The sequence below is a fragment of the Lissotriton vulgaris genome, chromosome 10 (genome assembly GCF_964263255.1).
Source record: "Lissotriton vulgaris chromosome 10, aLisVul1.2, whole genome shotgun sequence".
NCBI classification, from domain to species: domain Eukaryota; kingdom Metazoa; phylum Chordata; class Amphibia; order Caudata; family Salamandridae; genus Lissotriton; species Lissotriton vulgaris.
The window spans coordinates 522998425-523017748 of record NC_141698.1 but is presented as its reverse complement, the minus strand read 5'-3'; the positions used below and the strand labels follow the sequence as shown (position 1 = coordinate 523017748).

The 19324-nt window shown below is 46.2% G+C and overlaps 1 protein-coding gene across 2 annotated transcripts in view; it reads left to right on the top strand.

The window, feature by feature from the left end:
* Nucleotides 1-19324, top strand: part of USP7 (ubiquitin specific peptidase 7) — a 1528604-nt gene that overhangs the window by 337672 nt on the left and 1171608 nt on the right. For both annotated transcript variants that reach the window (XM_086941365.1, XM_086941366.1), the window contains exon 5: nucleotides 17669-17757. In XM_086941365.1, coding sequence (XP_086797491.1) covers nucleotides 17669-17757 — 89 coding nt within the window. The remainder of the gene's footprint in view (nucleotides 1-17668; nucleotides 17758-19324) is intronic.

The following is a 19324-nucleotide window of genomic DNA, read 5'->3' as shown; positions in this document are numbered from 1 at the left end:
ACCCTTACCTGGACGATTGGCTAATACAAGCAAAATCGTACCAAGAGTGTGCAGCACACACGTCCCAAACAATTCAGTTGCTACACAGCCTAGGCTTTTCAATCAACTACACAAAATCGCATCTGCAACCATCCCAGGTACAACAATACCTGGGAGCCACTATAAACACCTCAGTGGCGAAAGCATATCCAAACTCAGCAAGGATAGCCAGTATGCAGATACTCCCTCGCAAATTCCTGCCACAACACTCTCTCTCAGCTAGTCTTTATGCAGCTCATAGGCTTGATGGCCGCCTGCATATTCATTGTCCCCCATGCCAGACTTCAAATGCGCCTACTACAAGAATGCCTAGCACGGCAGTGGAACCAGGCTCCAGGACAACTAAAAGACCTAGTGTTGGTAGACCGTCGTGCTCACAACTCTCTGCAGTGGTGGAACCCACAAAACCTTTCCAAGGGGCGACTGTTCCAAGAGCCGGTTCCACAACTAGTACTAAGAGCGGACGCATCACTGACAGACTGGGGAGCCCATCTCCTTCAATATACAGTGAAAGGGCTCTGGACAACCAAACAGAAAAAAACTGCTTATTAACCCCTTCCCTGCGGATGACAAAGCCAGCTCGTCATGGCCGTTACCTGCGCTGCGCGGATGACGAGCTGGCTTTGTCACGTTACGCGGGATTTTTAAAAATGCCGCGCACAGCGGGAAAAGCCGCCGCAGCGATGCGGTTAACCAACTAGAATTGCTAGCGATATTCCTATCCTTGAAAGCATTTCAGAAATACTTGTACAGCAAGATTGGTGTTGATCCGGAAGGACATGACCGCAATGTACTATATCCAGAGACAAGGAGGAATGCACTCTCCACAGCTGTCCCATCTGGAACAAAGCATATGGAAGGGGGCAATTCCAAAAAACATTTTTCTCCTAGTAGAACACCTTCCAGGGAAGGACAATCAAATTGCCGACCTGCTCAACAGGCACAGCCAACAACTACACAAATGGGAGATTCATCCCCAAGTTCTCCAGCCATTCTTCAGACAGTGGGGTCACCCAGAAATAGACCTGTTTGCCCCAAAAGAAATCTCCAAATGCCAGTACTTTGCCGCCAGATTCCCACATCCTTTGTCACAGGGCAATGCGATATGGATGAACCGGTCAGGCAGATTTGCGTACGCTTCTCCCCCAGCACCGCTGATGCCGCTGGTGGCACGCGAACTGTGGCAACACTCACTCTCGCTAATCCTAGTTGCTCCCACATGGGCGAGACAACCGTGGTACACAACGTTCCTAGAACTTTCAGTAGTTCCTCATCAAAGACTGTGCCTTGCACCCCATCTTCTAACTCGAACCATGGAGAAATCAGACACCCAGATCCCAATCAGATGAACCTAGCGATCTGGCTCCTGAGGTCTTAATTTGGGTACCTTAACTTGCCCCCAGATTGCATGAACATCATTAGGGAGGCAAGACGACCAACCACATGAGCATGCTATGCAGCTAAATGGAAGAGATTTGTTATTTACTGCAACAATAACCAAATCAACCCTTTAGACGCTTCCATACAAAACATTGTTACCTGCTGCATCTACAAAGATGTAACTTGGCGTACTCTTCTATACGAATACACCTCGCTGCTATAGCAGCATACCTTCAAAACAGGCAACACCTTTCGCTGTTTAGAATACCAGCAATCAAAGCCTTCATGGAGGGTTTGAAAAGGGTGATTCCTCCAAGACACCCCTCTTCACCAGTCTGGAATCAAAATATAGTACGCACCAGACTTATGGGCCCTCCTTTCGAACCTCTACACAAATGTGAACTACAATTCTTAACGTGGAAGGTTGCATTCTTGGTTGCCATTACCTCACTCAGAAGAGTGAGCGAATTACAAGCACTAACAATTCAAGAAACTTTCATGCATGTACATGCCAACAGGGTGGTTCTTAGAACCAACCCTAAATTGATGCCTAAGGTTGTATCCAATTTCCATATCAATCAATAGAACTGCCAGTTTTCTTTCAAAATCCGCAGTCCGTAGCTGAGAGAGCCCTTCATACATTATATGTAAAATGAGCTCTTCTTTATTATGTGGACAGAACTAAATCAACCAGGCCAGAGGAAGAGTCCACTCCACCTGCATTTCTCCTGCCAACAAAGTGACCCCTCCCCCCACCCCTCCCTGACCATTCCACTCCCGTCGGGGACATCTCTCACAGTTCTTACCTGCCTGGAATACAATCACCTCAGCCAAGTGGGTAATACACATTATCCAAAATGGTTATTGCCTGAAACTTGTATGTCAAATATAATGTCCCCTTTGGACAGCTAGATCATAAGCAGGCAGAAAAACTTGCAACTATACCACACACTAGCCAGTTCATACTTTCAATTTGAGCAACAACGAAGATGATGTAAAAATAGTCAAATTATAAAAATGTACACAATTTATTATAACATTAAAAAAACCACAATGAAAGGAATAATCAATATATCCTATTACAATACATGCAGGTAATAATCACATAGTGGGAATAAAACATAAAAACATATTAGTTAAAAATAGAACGGGATACTCTAGTCTGACTTAAGGTAATCAAACTCCAAATTCGTATAAGTATATTTAAGTTGGAGAAGTTGTATAGTCCAATGACTTAGTGTATCCCAATTCACAAGGCCATTGACGCGTTTCGGTTTTGGCAACTTGGTTTACGAGCCAGCACCTTCATCAGGATTAAAAATTATAAATTCCCACAATATATGGAATATCTCATTATTTTGCTAGTACCGGGCTTTCCTAAGTTCATCCGATACTTGATCTCGAGTTAGATGATCAATTGGGGCACCTCACATTGCAGAAGCCCGATGAGACTTTGATATGATTTCGATCTCACAGCGGTTTGCCGGGGTAAAATTGTAGACACTTTTTTATGATGCCTAAATATCGTCGTGGTTGCACGTAGAGTAACGTTGCAAAGTGCTGCTTTTCTTATCCGATAAAGCTCTCACCCGTGATGCGAGACCGCCCGCAGTCTGCTCGCGAGTAGCGTGCCTTCGTCAATGTGGGGTTCTGTATCTCCGATTCCCTGGCCATTCCATTCCGGCGGGGACGTCTCTCACTGTTCTTACCTGCCTGGAATGCAATCACCTCAGACATGTGGGTAATACACATTATCCAAAATGGTTATTGCCTGGAACTTACCAGCACTCCGCCAACAATCCTTCCAACGGAGCTGGCAATGTCACCAGAACATCTCACCCTCTTAAAACAGGAGGTTCTCTTACACAAACATGCAATAGAACCAGTCCCCTTACACCACCAAGGAATAGGAGTGTACTCCCTATACTTTCTAATTCCCAAGGAGGATGGCTCTCTGAGGCCCATACTGGACCTCAGACAGCTAAACCTCTACATTCAATCAGACCACTTCCACATTGTCACCCTACAACAAGGGCTCCCACTGCTTCAGCAAGGAGACTTTCTTTCCACTCTAGATTTAAAGGACGCCAATTTTCATATTCCCATTTTCCCGGCTCACTGGAAATACCTCTGGTTTGTGGTGGACGGACAACACTACCCATTCAAAGTCCTCTCATTTGGGTTCACTACAGCACTAAGAGTATTCACCAAGTGCCTAGTAGTAGTAGCAGCTCATTTAAGAAGACAACACACTTGCATCTTCCTTACCTAGACTACTGGTTAATAAAAGGCAAGTCACAACACAGCTGCCTACACCACTCTCACAAAACAGTTCGACTAATTCACTACTTGAGATTCACTGTGAACCTCGCCAAGCTAGTCTGCATCCCTCCAACATTCAGCAGTATCTAGGAGCTACAATAGACACCTACAAAGCTCTAACGTGCCTCAACCCAGTCAGAATACACAACATGCAAGCCGTAATCTCACAATTTCAACTGCAACACTCACTACCAGCCCGAGTGTTAATGCAGTTTTGCAGCGTGAATCTTTCTGGATTCACTATGCTGTGCATTATTCCGCGGTCTAGTGGTTGGGTCCGGAATCGTAGTCTTTTCTTTGTTTTTTGTTTTTTTTTGTAGCCCAGGTGGGCGTCGACGTCCCACCATTTGGTGTCCTTCTGGTGACGTCGGCATGCTTCCTGCGGAAGCGCCCACCCTTGGGCGCTATCTTCAGATTCTTTGTTCCGCCGTTGGGGTGGATCGTTCCCGAGAGGGCTCCAGAGTTTTGGAGAAAAGAGAAGCCAAAAGCCAAGTTTTTGGGAAGAAAAGAAAAGAGCAGATGAAGTGAGACTACATCAGCGAAGGGGACGACTAAGGAAGAGGATCTTCAAAGAATTTCGACGTCCAGAAGAAAATGCGCAATCAGGGGGACACCTTAACGCAAGAGCAGGACAACACACCATTTAAATTCTGCCGGAACTGCTACCACAAGTACGCGCAGAAAGACCAACATCCAGTCTGCAACCTCTGCCTGCCTCCAGTCTGCAACCTCTGCCTGCCGGTCGACCACAAAAACAGGGACTGCAACGCCTGTTCCGCCTTTACGCCGAAGACTCTTTGAGTGAGAGAGAGGGAAAGAAGAGCTAACTTCGCCATGCAGGGCAAGGGCCAGCCACCGTCCCTTCGGGACCTGGGACTCTTGACCGACTAGGAGGATTACGTCGCCGAAGAAGACTACGGCTACACCGTCGTAGAGACCGATAATACGAAGACTTCAGAAAAGGTAGAAGACTCGACGCCCGAAAAAGGCCCGAAAGACTCTCGACAGTCTTCCCAAGACACGAAAAAAAGAGGGCAAGACCCCGAAATCGTGGACGCAGAAAGCTCCGGCGTTCGCGGCAACACCCAGGGCCAGCTTTTTTACTTCACAGATTGTAAAAAGATTCTTGGAAGGTGCAAAGAGGATCGCACCGCCAAAGAGGTTACTAGCACCAGTGTGGAACCTCAACCTAGTACTGATGGAACTCATGAGAGCGCCCTTTGAACCGATCCATAAGGCCTCCTTACAAATGCTAACTTTGAAAACCGCTTTCCTGGTGGCAATCACTTTGCTACGCAGGGTGAATGAGCTACAGGCGTTAACGCTACAAGACCCCTACATACAAATTACAACGATAGGGTGATGATGATAACGGACCCACACTTTATGCCAAAGGTAGTGTCTAAGTTCCAGATCAACCAAACTATTCAAATACCTAGTTTCTTCCAGAAACCAACGACAAACGCAGAAAGGGCACTGCACACTCTGGACGCCAGGCGTGCAGTCATGCACTACATAGAGAGAACTAAGAATCACAGAAAAACAAAACCATTTTTTGTCATTCGCGGACCGTTTCAAGGGAAAAGCAGTTACCAAGGGGACAATTGCACGATTGATTGCACAAGCAATAAAATTCTGCCACAAACCAGCTGGGCAAGATCTAGCAGAGGGCTCGCGGGCCCATTCGACCAGGAAAAAGGGAGCAACAGCCTTCCTGGCTTCCACTCCCATTCAGGACATATGCCTGGCGGCAACATGGGCCTCAGTGCACACGTGCACAAAACGCTACTGTGTGGACATACAAATGAACAAAGAAGCACAAGTAGGACAAAGTGCTTCAACACATATTCAAAACCCAAGGCTCATCTTCCACCCAGCCGCCACAATGATAACAAACTGCTACAAAGTCTATGCACAGCATAGTAAATCCAGAAAGATTCACGCTGCAAAACGAATAGTTTCTTAAGTGTAGTTTTGCAGCTTGAAGATCTTTCTGGATTCACTAGCGAACCCACCCACCTCCGCCAGAAAAGTGAGGCTGGAGTAAGAGCTGGTAAAAACGGGGAAAAGACTTTAACAGACTTTTGAAGGAAAAAGCTGTGAAACAAAATATTGAAACATTGCCATACTTTTCGTAAACGGAACACGAACAGGAAAAAAAGAATCCGAAGATGGCGCCCAAGGGTGGGAGCTTCCGCAGGAAGCATGCAGACGTCACCGCAAGGACACCAAAAGGTGGGACGTCGACGCCCACCTGGGCTACAAAAAAACCAAAGTAAAGTCTACGATTCTGGACCCAACCACTAGACCGCGGAATAATGCACAGCATAGTGAATCCAGAAAGATCTTCAAGCTGCAAAACTACACCGACAGGTAAGATACTATTCGTTATTCGGGATGATGACGTCTTGCATTCATATTATTACTTATGCAAGACTTCAAATGCGTCCCCTACAGGAATGATTAGCATGTTAGTGGAACCAGGCTGAAAGGTCAAATAACCAATCTGGTGTTGGTGGATAGCCGCACTGATCGCCCTCTGCAGTGGTGGAACACAACCTTTCCAAAGGGTGGCCATTCCTCGACCCGGTTCCACAGATAGTACTCACAGTAGACTAATCCCTCACTGGTTAGGGAGCTCATATTTAACAATACACCATTCAAGGCATATGGACACTACAACAAAAGCAACTCCACATAAACCATCTGGAGCTGCTAGCAATTTTTCTGGCATTGAAAGAATTTCAACTACACATAGTAGGCAAAGCGGTCCTAGACTGTACAGACAATGACAGCAATGTACTACATAGAAAAACAAGGGGCGACACTCTACGGCTTTCGTACCTAGCTCAAAGCATATGGAGCTGGGCCATACCTCAAAAGATATATCTCCTTGTAGAACCTCTCCCAGGAGTAAACAATCGGATTGCTTGCTCAGTTGTCAAAGTCGACAGATCCATGAATGGGAACTACATCCTCAAGTACTCCTCCCATTCTTCCAGATCGGGGGCTACCCAGAAATAGATCTGTTCGCCACATACCAAAATGCCCAAACTTCACATCCAGGTATCCACACCCATTGTATAAATGCAATGCGCTATGGATGAATTGGTTAGGGATATTTGCTTACTTTTTCTCCTCTCCCACTCATTCCATTGTTGGTTCGGAAGCACAGACCGCAATCCCTGACACTAATCCTAGTTGCCCCCACATGGGCCAGTCAACCCTGGTTCACACCCCTATTGGAGCCATCAGTAGATCCTCACCAAAAACTACACATTACTGCCAGTGTTCTCACTCAGAACTGTGGAGAGATAAGGCATCCAAATCCCAGTCATCTAAACGTGCGATCTGGCACCTGAAATCATAGTTTGGCTACCTTATTCTCCTGCCAGACTGCATGGATGTCATTAAAGCAGCTAGACGCCCTACCACTAGACACCCTACCACAAGAGCATGCTATGCAGCAAAATGGAAACGATTAGTTATGTATTGTACTAATAACATCAATCAGTTAGATGCTTCCACTCCAAACATAATTTACTATGTTACATTTACAATGTGCTAACTTAGAAAATACATCGATACGATTACATCTTGCCACAATAGCGGCTTACTTACAAAACAGACAACACTTGTCTTTGTTTCGGGTACCTGCTATCAATGCTTTTATGGAAGGACTCAAATGAATCATTCCTCCTAGACTTCCACCTTCTCCTGTGTGGAATCTTACTATAGTCCTTACAAGACTCATTGGTCCGCCATTTGCACAAATCCGAACTACAGTTTCTAACTTGAAAGGTATCCTTCCTGATAGCCATCACATCTCTTAGAAGAGGTGGTGAGCTTTAGCCACTAACCATACAAGAACAATTTTTACAAATTCACCACAATAAGGTGGTTCTTAGAGGACTAACCCAAAGTTTTTACCCAACGTAGTTTCGGCATTTCACCTCAACCAGTCTTGAGTTACCTGTTTTTTCCTCAACCAGATCCGGTAGCAGAACGTGCTCTTTAAAAGTTAGATGTAAAAAGGGCGATACTTTAATATATTGAAAGAACCAAATCTTTTATGAAAACTAAACAACTTTGTTGCTTTTTCTCCACCACATAAAGGCAATCCCATTTCAAAAGCAGGTATTGCACGTTGGGTAGTTAAGTGCATTCAAATATGCTCCCGCAAGACTAAACACACCTTAACAATACCCCCTAGAGCGCATTCTACACAAAAACTAGGGGCTTCTATGGCATTTTTTTTAGGGAACATACCCATGGATGATATCTGCAAGGCTGCAACATGGTCTACATCACACACATTCACAAAGCACTATTGTGTAGATGTGTTAGCAAAACAAGCTAGTGTGGGGCAAGCAGTTTTAAGAACACTATTTCAAACCACTGCAACAGATTGAGGTTCTCTTATGCCTCGAACGGAATATGGTACCTACCCAGTATGCATCTGTTCTTGGCATATAAAGCTGTAGATTCATATGCACCCATCCGCTTCCCCGGGTACCTATATCTGTTGTAGTATTATCTTACTTGGATACACTATACATAGGCATCTCTTTTTACACTTATTAACTCCTTCAACCCTTGTGTCAAAACAATCTGGGAATGGAGGTGATGCCCATGTGCACGATCACCAAAGGGAGTAGTCCCCTACCACGTGACCACAAAAGACTTCTCTGAAGAAAAACAAAGTGCAAACATCCTCCTAACACCAGATGGCCATTATGCTAACGCATATGAATCTACAGCTTTATGTGCCAAGAACAGATGCATACTGGGTAAGTGGCATTTTCCTTTCATTCTGACATTGCGGTCGGTGAATACCACATGCTTATTAGGCTGATTCTCCCACTGCCTTAGGGAGGCAATTGTGTAGTGCTGCCACAATTCCCTGGGGATGCCCGGGCTGTATTCTCCAGCTGTTAAGGATGGATGAGATGCAGCAAAATTCACCATCAAGTGTGGTCTTGATACCAACAGATCGATTTCCGCGACAGTGGCCTTGAGACACCATGCCTGGCTTAGGACAACTGGCCTCTCGGGGAGCATGTCCAGGCAAATCCGCTGGACTTTGAGGGGACGCGCCTTTTTGGCGAAAAGGCAGATTTGGCCCTATTGAGGTTCAAGGACACTCGAGCTACTGCCAGAACTTTGGGCCTCTCTAGTACTCCTCGTGGTCTGTTTCCCTTTCGGTTCTTTAATTGCAACGGAAGGGGTTTCCAGCCACTTCAGCCCTATCTCAGCTGCCATCTTGCCCAGACTGCCCAAGCTGTGCGGGTACGTGGCCGTGGTTCATTCCGGCCTAGGAATGTGAGCCAGAACTCGTCTGGAACCCGGTCTCCGGCAGCTGCAGCCTCCAAGCACTGCAAGTCTGACTCTGCAAGACCGCACCACTCTAGTTGGCAGGAGAATCCATCCTATACCCCACTGGAGGTCCATAATATTGGACAAGTGGGTCTTACAGATCATTCAGGGCGGCTATTCTCTTCCTTTCTTTTCCTCCTCACATTATGCCAAATCAGGAATGACTGACGGAGGATCATTTAAAATTGCTTCAGTAAGCAGTCTGTTCTTTTGGCCTAAGGAGCTATAGAAATTGTCCTGGATTCAGAAATAGGCAGTGGCTATTATTACTGCAACTTTCTGATTCCGAAGAACAAGGGGCTATGGCCCATTTTAAATCTTCGGACCGTTTGTCTCTTCCTCATGAAGGAGAAATTAAAGATCCTCACTCAGGTCTTGTCTGCCCTTGACTGGATGGTAGCGTTGGACTTGCAGGATGCATATATTCTCATCCCCCATTCTGCTGGGCCACAGGCGTTTCCTGCGGTTCAAGGTAGGCCGTGAGGACTTTCAGTTTTCTGTGCTCCTCTTGGGCCTAACCAGCACCCCTTGGGTGTTCACCAAGGCGATGGTCCCTTGGGTCTTCACCAAGGCGGTGGTCACAGCTCCTCTTCCCCATCCTCGATGACTGGGTGTTAAAGGCGTCCCCGCCCCAGGCAGTAGTCCTGCTGAAGTCCTACCTGACTCTTTCTGAGACCCTCCATTTCATCGAAGCTGTTCGGGACACAGTGCAGTTTCGAGTCTATCCTCCCGAGCAGATAGTCCAGGATTTTCAGGCTATGATACTGATAGGTTGGGGGCATATGAGCTGCAGAATTCATACTTTTGCATCATCTGGTGTTGGGCTCAGAGGATTGCAATTTGTTGTCTTGAAAGAAGTCTTTGTAGTCACAAGATAGGTGACTCCTCCCTTGGACGATAGTGCTCATGGGCATAGACTCCCTCCTCAGTTTTTTTCCGTCATTGTGTTTGGATGTAACTTTGGCGGTTCGGTACCGTGTTCCCAAACCTTTTTCGACGAGCAAAGCCATCACAACTCAACTGTATTGTTTTCGTTCGCGTGCCCTTCAACGCGCTAAATCAAAAATCCTTTATTCTGGTAGTCGACACAGGCCTCTGGGCCTATCAAAGTTATTCGGGCCTACGGCTAATGGAAAGGACTAGATTAAAAAAAATTCCCCAGTGTGGAGCTAAATTGCCACATAGTGACCACCACAAGGTCTGCAACCTTTGTCTCTCGCCAGAACACGATAAAAACATTGCCAAGCCTGTGCCTCCTTTCGATCTAAGGCTATCCATGATCGCAGAGTTAGACAACACTCTAACGCAACAAGCGCACCGACCCGTGCCAGAAGACCTCTTCGATGAAGGCCCCAAAGTTGCAGAGGATTCACAGGAGCTTGACAGTGTCCAAAGCTGATGACTACGACTCCGATGACCACATCACTCCAGGTCAACGAGCGAGTACAACTACCTCTACCCCAGCTGAGAAAAAGAAGGCTTCGATCAAAACTTCGCCTGGAGGCCTTAGTCGCGACCGAAAGAAAACTTCAGAAGTCCTGCCTCCAGGCCTTGCTCCTAAGACAAAGGAAAAGCCTTCCGGCGGCTCAGGACCGAGCAAGCTCATATTGGTGCCCAAAAAACTGTCGTACTCAAATCCGGAATGCATCCTACATCCATTACCCCCAAAAGGTCTAGGCTTCAAGCACTTTGTCACCAAAAGACCAGAAGGCCTCGGTTCCGAACAAACCCCAAAAACCTTCAGATCTGAAAAAGATTACAGACTCCACATCGAAGACGAAGGAGCAAAAAAATTACCCTTCTAAGGCTCCAGAGCAGAAATAAAAACCACGTTCGGAATCGAAAAAATCTGCACCGAAAGGAGACGCCAACCAGGAAGAAGTGTTTCAACCAGATCTTATCGATACAAAACAAGACATTGCATGTGGACCCTAAAACAGTCCATATTGTCAGTCTCCCCACTAACAAGAAGAAATTCGAAACCACTCCTGAGGTGCCTGTGAAGAAGTCTTTGCAACTTCACCCCTACAATCCTCTTGTCCTGATTTTCATACTTAGCCTTTGTCTCCTGAAAGCCTCCCATACACTCTCTCCGCACCCATCACCATCATAGAATGATGATGACCAAGGGACGGGGTTGGACATATTGACCCTTTAGATAACCCTGATGATGACATTACTATAACACGGGCACATTACAACGATCCTGCAGATCCTCCAGAGCTTCCTGATTCAGAGGCATACCTAAAATGGCCATCAACCCCAAATGGCAACATAGGGTTAAGTCAGCTTATTCGTAGGGCTGCCCAATATCATGGCGCACACATGCATTCAGACCCCATGGAGGAAGACTTCCTTGTAGATACTTTTGTCCAGTCACAAAGGACAATACAAACATTGCCCATGCTCAAATGTGTCATTAAACACGCACCAGACATTTTCAAGGACCCTGTCAGGACCTGAATTCTCAATCCCCGCATTGATAAATATAAACCTGCCCCAAATAACCCCACTTACATTAAAGGACAACTCCCTCTAGATACATTGCGTAGCGTCCAATGCAAGGAAACATGCCCATTCTCAAACCTCCGGTGATGCTCCACCTCCAGACAAAGATTCTAAACTACTAGAGGCGTCAGGCAAACAAGTTGCCTCCCATGCAGGTAATCACTGGAGGATAGCTAATGCACAAGCACTGCTTGCCAGGTATGATAGGGCTCACTATGATGAGCTTGAGAACCCAATTCAGCATTTGGCTGACCAATAAAAGGCAAAAGCCCATGATCTGGTACAGGAGGGCGAGTTAATTACAAATGCATCCATTAAATGTGCCCTCAGTGCTGCAGACACCGCATCTAGATCTGTCAACGCCACTGCCATACTACACAGACATGCATGGTTGCGCATTTCTGGTTTTCAAACAGTGCAAACTACCATCTTGAATCTGCCATCTTACCAAGAGCACTTGTTTGGCCCAGCTGTAGACCACTTTAGAAAAAATGAAAGACATGCACATTGCAAAATCTATGGGAGCATTGCAGTCTCCATCACGAGGCTCCTTTCGTCGCTCCTTTTATACGGGCGCATCCAAAAACATCAGCGCAGGCACTGCTACCTCCTCCAACATAAGCCCCACACAAACATCTCCCAACAGAGGATATTTCAGAGGAGGGTACAGGGGAAATAACAAAGGGAGAGGCAGAGGTAACAATCTTACCTCCCACACTACCAAACAATGAATTCCCTCCGCTCCCTACAGAACATTCCATTCCGGTCTGAGGAAGACACTCACAGTTCCTACCTCTCTGGAACTACATCACTACAGACAAGTGGGTAAGCAAAATTATCCAGCATGGTTGTTACCTGGAACTTACCTCATCTCCCCCCAACATACCGCCTAAACAGCTTCCCATGTCAACGGAACATCTAACGCTCCTCAGACAGGAAATTCTCTAACTGCTTCAAAAGCACGCACTTGAACCAGTTCCCCGACAGCATCAAGGGACAGGGGTTTACTCCCTGTACTTTCTATTCTCAAAAAGGACTGTACTCTTAGAACGATACTGGACCTCAGACCTCTCAATTTCTACATACAGTTGTATCACTTTAACATGATCACTCATAAACAAATCCTTCCACTACTTCAACAAGGTGACTTCCTTGCCACTTGAGATCTCGAGGACCTGGCAGGGTCTTTGAATGCCAGGGCCGACTAACTCAGCCGTCAGTGCCTAGCTGATCACCAATGGTTTCTCCAGTCTGAGGTGGCGCAAGGTATATCAGCAGTGGGGAGGACCTCGCTTAGATTTGTTCGCCTCCGAAGAGATCTTGCAATGTCAGCAGTATTGCGTGCTGGAGGTTCCAGGTGGCTATCGCTTGGTGGCGCTTTTCGTCGTGAGTAAAGCTCAGGCCAGCTGTATGCCTTTGTGAGAAAGTGCCATCTTTCTTGCATGGTATGCCCCCACTTTTTGTTGAATTGCTGATGTACTTTGACTGAGTGTGCCCTGGGCTCCTGTCAATCAGGTACCCAGGGCCTGTGTTCTTCCCTAAAATGGTATTGAAACTTAAAGCCAATTGGCATCCCTGGCCACAGGTAAGCCCCTGGTAAATGGTACCCTAGACACACACACACACACCACACCACACCACGTTTTGGTGCAGAACTAAACAGTCGACATGGCACACATCCCTGTGCCATGCCCACACACACTACCCAGGCATACCTGTCACCCCTCTAGCTGGGTGCACTATGCCAGTGGCGTGGGCACAGGTGCCTGAGCCCTGTGCCCCTACAGTACCCAAGGCCATTCCTGGGCATTAAGTGCAGTGATGCCATTTAGAGTATATGGTGCTGGGAGGTTGTCATTACGAACTCCACAGCCCCATAATGGCTACACTAAAGAGTGAAGTTTGGTATCAAACTTCTCAGCACATTAAACCCACACTGATGCCAGTGTGGGATTTAATGTAAAAAGCACTACAGAGGGCTTCTTAAAGATGCCCCCTGAAACCTAACCAACTCCCATTGTCCTGACTGCTTGGCTACCGAGGCTGCCACTACCAGATATGTATCTGGATCGAGAGCGTAATGTTCTCGGGGGGGGGGGGGGGGGGGGTTGGCTTGGTGAGAGAGAATCTGAAACTATGCACATCCTGGGACGAAGTGCCAAGCCTCCTCCCCCAGGATGGTTGGGGAAGCTTCAAAGGCATACTGCCTTTTGTTAGCTTCTCCAGGCCAATTACTGTACTCAGCAACTGGCCCCCACCGATTCTGACCCACTCTGGCGGGAAGACAAACCGGAAACCCTAAGTGAGGTAAGGGGTTGTGCCAGCCTCTGCCAACCCCACCCCTCAGGTGGGAGAGGTGAGGTGAAGCATAACTCCGGGCTCCCGCCATCTTTAGGATAGGGGATCCCTGCCCAATCAGAGATAGGCTCCTGCCCACTTTCCACCGGAGAGGGGGTGTACTCACCCCAGGACAGGGGCCCATTGTTCCCTGCCCTTGCCCTACCTGTAGTGCCCCAAAATGTAGTATTTAGGGGCACCCTGAATCTTCCTTAGATCCTTATTTTGAAACCAGAAGACCGACCTGCTGCTAACAAAATTAACTTTACTTTGGTGCAGTATATACAGAGCCACTTTCTTACAACCTTTACACCCATACCACTCCTGCACAGGGTTCTGAAGATCAGGGGCGACGGGCCCATGTCATTTTTGTGGCTTTGGACTTGGTGAGGAGAGTCTGGTATCCAGTGCTTTGACTAACTCTTTGTGAGGTACATGGAAGCAAAGAAGGAAAGGGCAGTGCAGAAAAGGACCATCTCTCGCTGGGTCGTTCTCTGTATGCCCTGACAAAGAAGCAGCCGCCTGAGAGATTAAGAACCCATTCTACCAGGTGAAAGTCCTTGGCTTGGGGTGTCCCAGTCCTAGAATCCAGGCAGCAATGTGGACATCATTGCACACATTTGCCAAATATTACTGCCTAGACAATGAAGTCTGCAGAGACTAGCTTTTTGCCCCTTCAGTCCTGCTGAAATTCCTAGTTTAAGGTATTCCGCGACCCACTGCCGGGATGGTATGGCTCTGGCATCTGATTCAATGGTAAGGAATCTGCAGTTAGAAGTCTTTATCAGGTGAACAAGTTACTTACCTTTGGTAATGCATTATCTGATACTCTATCTAGCTGCAGATCACTTACAGCCCTACCTATGCCTCCCCGCTGTGCAGACTGTTGTGGAGCTAGGGTTGCTCCCCTATTCAGGGCCCTATATTTGTACATGACTGTCTGTTAGTTCGTGGCTCAGCGCTTCTGGTGTGGAAAAACGAAAAGTACTGACGTACGCTTGCCTGGGTGGCGCTTATATAGGCATCGCAATGCATAACCGATGCTGCCGATGACGTCGCATGGAGCCACCTAAGAGCGTGCTCAAAGGGAATTCTTAACCCCTTTAGTGCTAAGGTACAATTACTCTTTTGCTGTAATTGCCATTGAAATCAATGGAAAGTCCATGACGAGTCACCCTTGTCATTAGCGGCGAAGAGGTTAAGCAAAAGTTTCAGGATACAGCCCGACTCCTGGTAATTTCAAAGGTAAGGAATCTGCAGCTAGATAGTCTCTACCAGATAATGCCTTACTGAAAACTTACCTGTTTCGCCAATACCACTCGTGTCCCGAGTGCTTTAAGATGTAAGAACGACCGTGCCAAAGTAATTATTGTGGCTCTGGACTGGGCTTGAAGAGTCTGGTATCCTGTGCTTCTCCAACTGAGCATACATCTTCCGATCAGTCTACCCCTTTGTGAGTATCTTCTAACTCTGCAGCAGGGGAGGGTCCTCCTCTTGACTCAGTCAACTCCATGCCTTCTTGCATTTATATTTAGTGGCAGAAGTTAACAGCATTCAACTTTCCTCCCAAAGTCTGTGGTGATAAGTTCGGCAGCCAGGCATCCCTCTACTAAGACAGTGTACACGTGCCAATGGCAGACAATCTTACAATATTGTATAGAAAGGTCTGTTGATCATCTTTCTGCTTCCTTGTCAAGCCTCTTTATTTTGACTCTTGCCCAGCGGGGATCTGCTTTGGGAACTCTTAAGAGGCGCCTTTCAGCCTTGAATGCCTACTGGAGGCTGCCAGACCACCCCTCTTCATTTAAATCCCTTATTGTAAACCGCATTCATAAAGGGCTTGTACATATGTCTCCACTTGCCCCATTCATCATGCCTCAGTTGGCCTTAATTTGGTTCTCACTTTCCTGATGTATGATCTTTTCGAATCTTTGCAGAGCTGTACTCTAGTTTAAACGCTTTCTTATCTTAGCTGTAACTGCTAGCTAAAGGTCCAACATAGATTGTGCACCTTCCGATTTAGAAAATGTGCACACAGATATTCATAGATCCGGTGGTCCCAACGAATAGCACATGGGCCTCTCCAGATTTTAAACACCGATTGAGGGAACAGGGGTGAAACTATTTTTTGTCTTTTCATATTGTAAACTGTCAACAAAACTGGGTTTTATGCTGCAAAAATGTATTTTAATGTTTAGGTTTAACTGGAATTCATCCAGTGTTAGGGTTTCTTTCATAGATTTACATGCCTGAATCTTTTCCCGTCATCGGGATGGGACGGGGAATGATTCAGGCATGTGTTTCTATGAAAGATACTAATACTGGATAACTGTTACAGCTAAGTACGCATTTCTTAGTTTAAAAGTACAAAATAAAAAGTATATTAAATGTAGCTTCTAATTTTTATTTATTTTCAAAGTTTAATATAGCGCGAACAAGATCTTTGCAGATATCAGAGCACTTTACAGAAACGAGGGGTAAGGGATACAAGGGAGTGGTTAAACAAACTTTTGGGTACAAAATAGGCAGTAAGTGAGTAGCAAACTAGGATAGCAATCATATAAAACAGGAGTACAGTTAGACAATCAGATAAGCAAATAATACAAAGTCGGTGCAGTGTGTTCGATATATCAAAAAAAAGAGTTCAAGTGAATTTAGCCATAAGGATGGCTTTTACTTTCTTAAAAAAAAGCAGTGGAGGAGATAACCCTTGTTTCAGAAGGGCGAGCGTTCCAGATCCTGGGTGCCATTTCCAAGAAGGAGCGTTTATACGTTTTTCCTTCCGGGATCTTCGCGGTTTCAGGAGGAGATTTTTTGTGCTTCTGGTGGATCTCGAGCCCCCTGATATAGTCAGCTTTTGAGTGAGGTAGTTGGGTGACTTGTGGTGTACAGCCATGTGAGTCATACAAACAATTTTCAACTGTATCCTGGCTTCAGGGATTTTAAGTCAGGGGTTATATGTGGATTATTTTTGATCCAGTGATAAGTCTCGCTGCAGCGTTCAAGGAGGCTCTTAGGGGTGCAGTTGTTGATCGGGGGAGTCCGCAGAGAGCGACGATTCCATAGTCTATGCGTGGAATGAGGCACTAGTCAGTGTTTTGACTCTTAAATACTAGTCCTATGATTGCATTTGTATAATAACTGTGAAGGACTCTGCAGTGACCGCTTGTTTAAGGCACTTAGTTTTAAGTTCATTAATTTTGCCCTATGTAAATCTTTTCCCTTATCTGAGGTAGGACATCATATGATACTGGGGAAAAAAGGTCTTATTGTGCTACTATTGCAATACTCCCTGTGAATAATTTGTGCTCAGTACACTGAAGCATGGCTTCAGGCTTTGATAATAAGGAACTTTGCATAACTATACTAGTCAAAGGCTACATCTTACCCTTTGTACTGGTAATGCATTTGTTTTCCTTACTATGTGCATAGGTACTGATTCCAGTGGGAGTACTAGACACAGAAAAGTGACTTAACACCTGAGTTGAGGATGGAATGGCATTTACCCAGGTCGTTGATGCTGCTTCTCTGTTGCTTCATTGATATGTTCGGGGAGCATATTGTTGTATGGACCGTTTGCTGATCTGCAATAAAGTTGCCTTAGAACTATATACGTTTTGGAGGCCTAAATGCAAATTACTTTATTTTCGTTTTTGTAGTGGTGATTAGTATGAAATGTATTGACTTAATCGGTTTCCTTTAACAGGAAGTTACTGATCCGGAAAAAGGTTTCATAGACGATGACAAGGTTACGTTTGAAGTCTATGTGCAAGCTGATGCACCACATGGCGTTGCGTAAGTTAACATTTTATGTTTTACATTTTTAAAGTTATTCATTTACTTTTGTTTTCCTCAATTTCCTTGCAATAAATTTTAGTTTAACATTTGACTTTTTGAAATATTTCTTTATTTTCTCATAATAAAAACATTGTTCTCTTTACAGTCTTCAACGACTTATATCGTAACACATAGTACAGCTTACTTTGTTTCACTGCTTATTTACAGTAAAGTTAAGCTTTGTAGTCTATAAATATAACTGCAAATATAGTGTTTCCAAGCTTCCCGTGCCCAACTCCCATCCCTTGCAGGGGTGACCTCCTCGTTGTGTTTGCGCGCTCGGGCTGTGGGCGGGGGTGCAGAGTGGAGTGGATTCGTTGTGTCCGGAGCCAGAGGTTGCAAATGAACAAATCCGGTGTTCACGAGAGACAGTCTTAGTTCTTGAGGCAGTTTTTTGAGGTTGCAGGACACACCGGGTTTTCGCAGAATCAAGTTCGAGAGGGAGACAGGCAGGTAGGGCTGGGTACAAGTCAGTGGGCGTTATCCTCTTAGCTACTGCACGGCTTTTCGGTACTTGTCTGAGGAAGCAATGTTCAGGGGTGCCCCTAAATACTAGATCTAGGGGTGTTATAGGTAGATAAAAGGCCGGGACCATCCCCCCCAAATCTGCAAGATGGCGGGGACTAAGAGTTGTACTTCAACTTGCCTACCCCACCTGAGGGGTAGAGTTGGCAGAGGTGGGCACACCTCTCTTCCTCACTGTTGGCAGAGGTGGGCACACCTCTCTTCCTCACTTGTTTTTCCCGCTGGTTCTTCTGCCCAAAGTGAGGATCAGAACCATTGGGGACAAGTTGCTTAATGCAGCAAGTAGCCTGGGGAAGCTCACAAAGGTGACAAGCCTTTGGAGCTTCCCCTTCATGAACCCTGCCCCTCCTGGTGGAGGAGGCTTGGCACCTCGTCCCAGGATGTGCATTGTTTCAGGCTCCAGAGAGCAGCAGGCTCTTGACCCAGGGGTCCAGAAACATGTCTGGTGGTGGAAGATGAAAGTAGCCACGCAACCTGGACGCTAGTGGTAAGTTGGTTTTCAGGGGCATCTCTAAGGTGCCCTCTTTGTGCATTTTTCAAGAAAACCCACATTGGCAGTGTGGTTTTAATGTACTGAGAAGTTTGAAACCAAACCTCTCCTCTCTGTAGCCAATATGGTGCTGTGGAGTTTGTAATGACAAATTCCCAGCACCGTATACTCTTAATGGCAGCATGTCTAATAATGAACTTAGACACTGTAGGGATACAGGGCTCACGGGTCTGCACCCTCACTACTGGTATAGTGCATCTAGCTAGAGAGACGAGTGATCCATGCAAGGGCAGTGGGTTGTAGGCATGGCACATAGAGGTGTGTGCCATGTCAACTCTGCACCAAAACACGGAACCTGCAAAGGCAGTGTTTTTTCAGAGGTACAGGGCCTCGAAGGGTGGCACAATAAGTGCTGCAGTCCTTAGAGGTCTTCCCTGGTCACAGTGCCCTGGGTACCTGTGGTACCAGAAATGCCAATTGGGTTAGATTAAGATAAAGAACACACGCCCT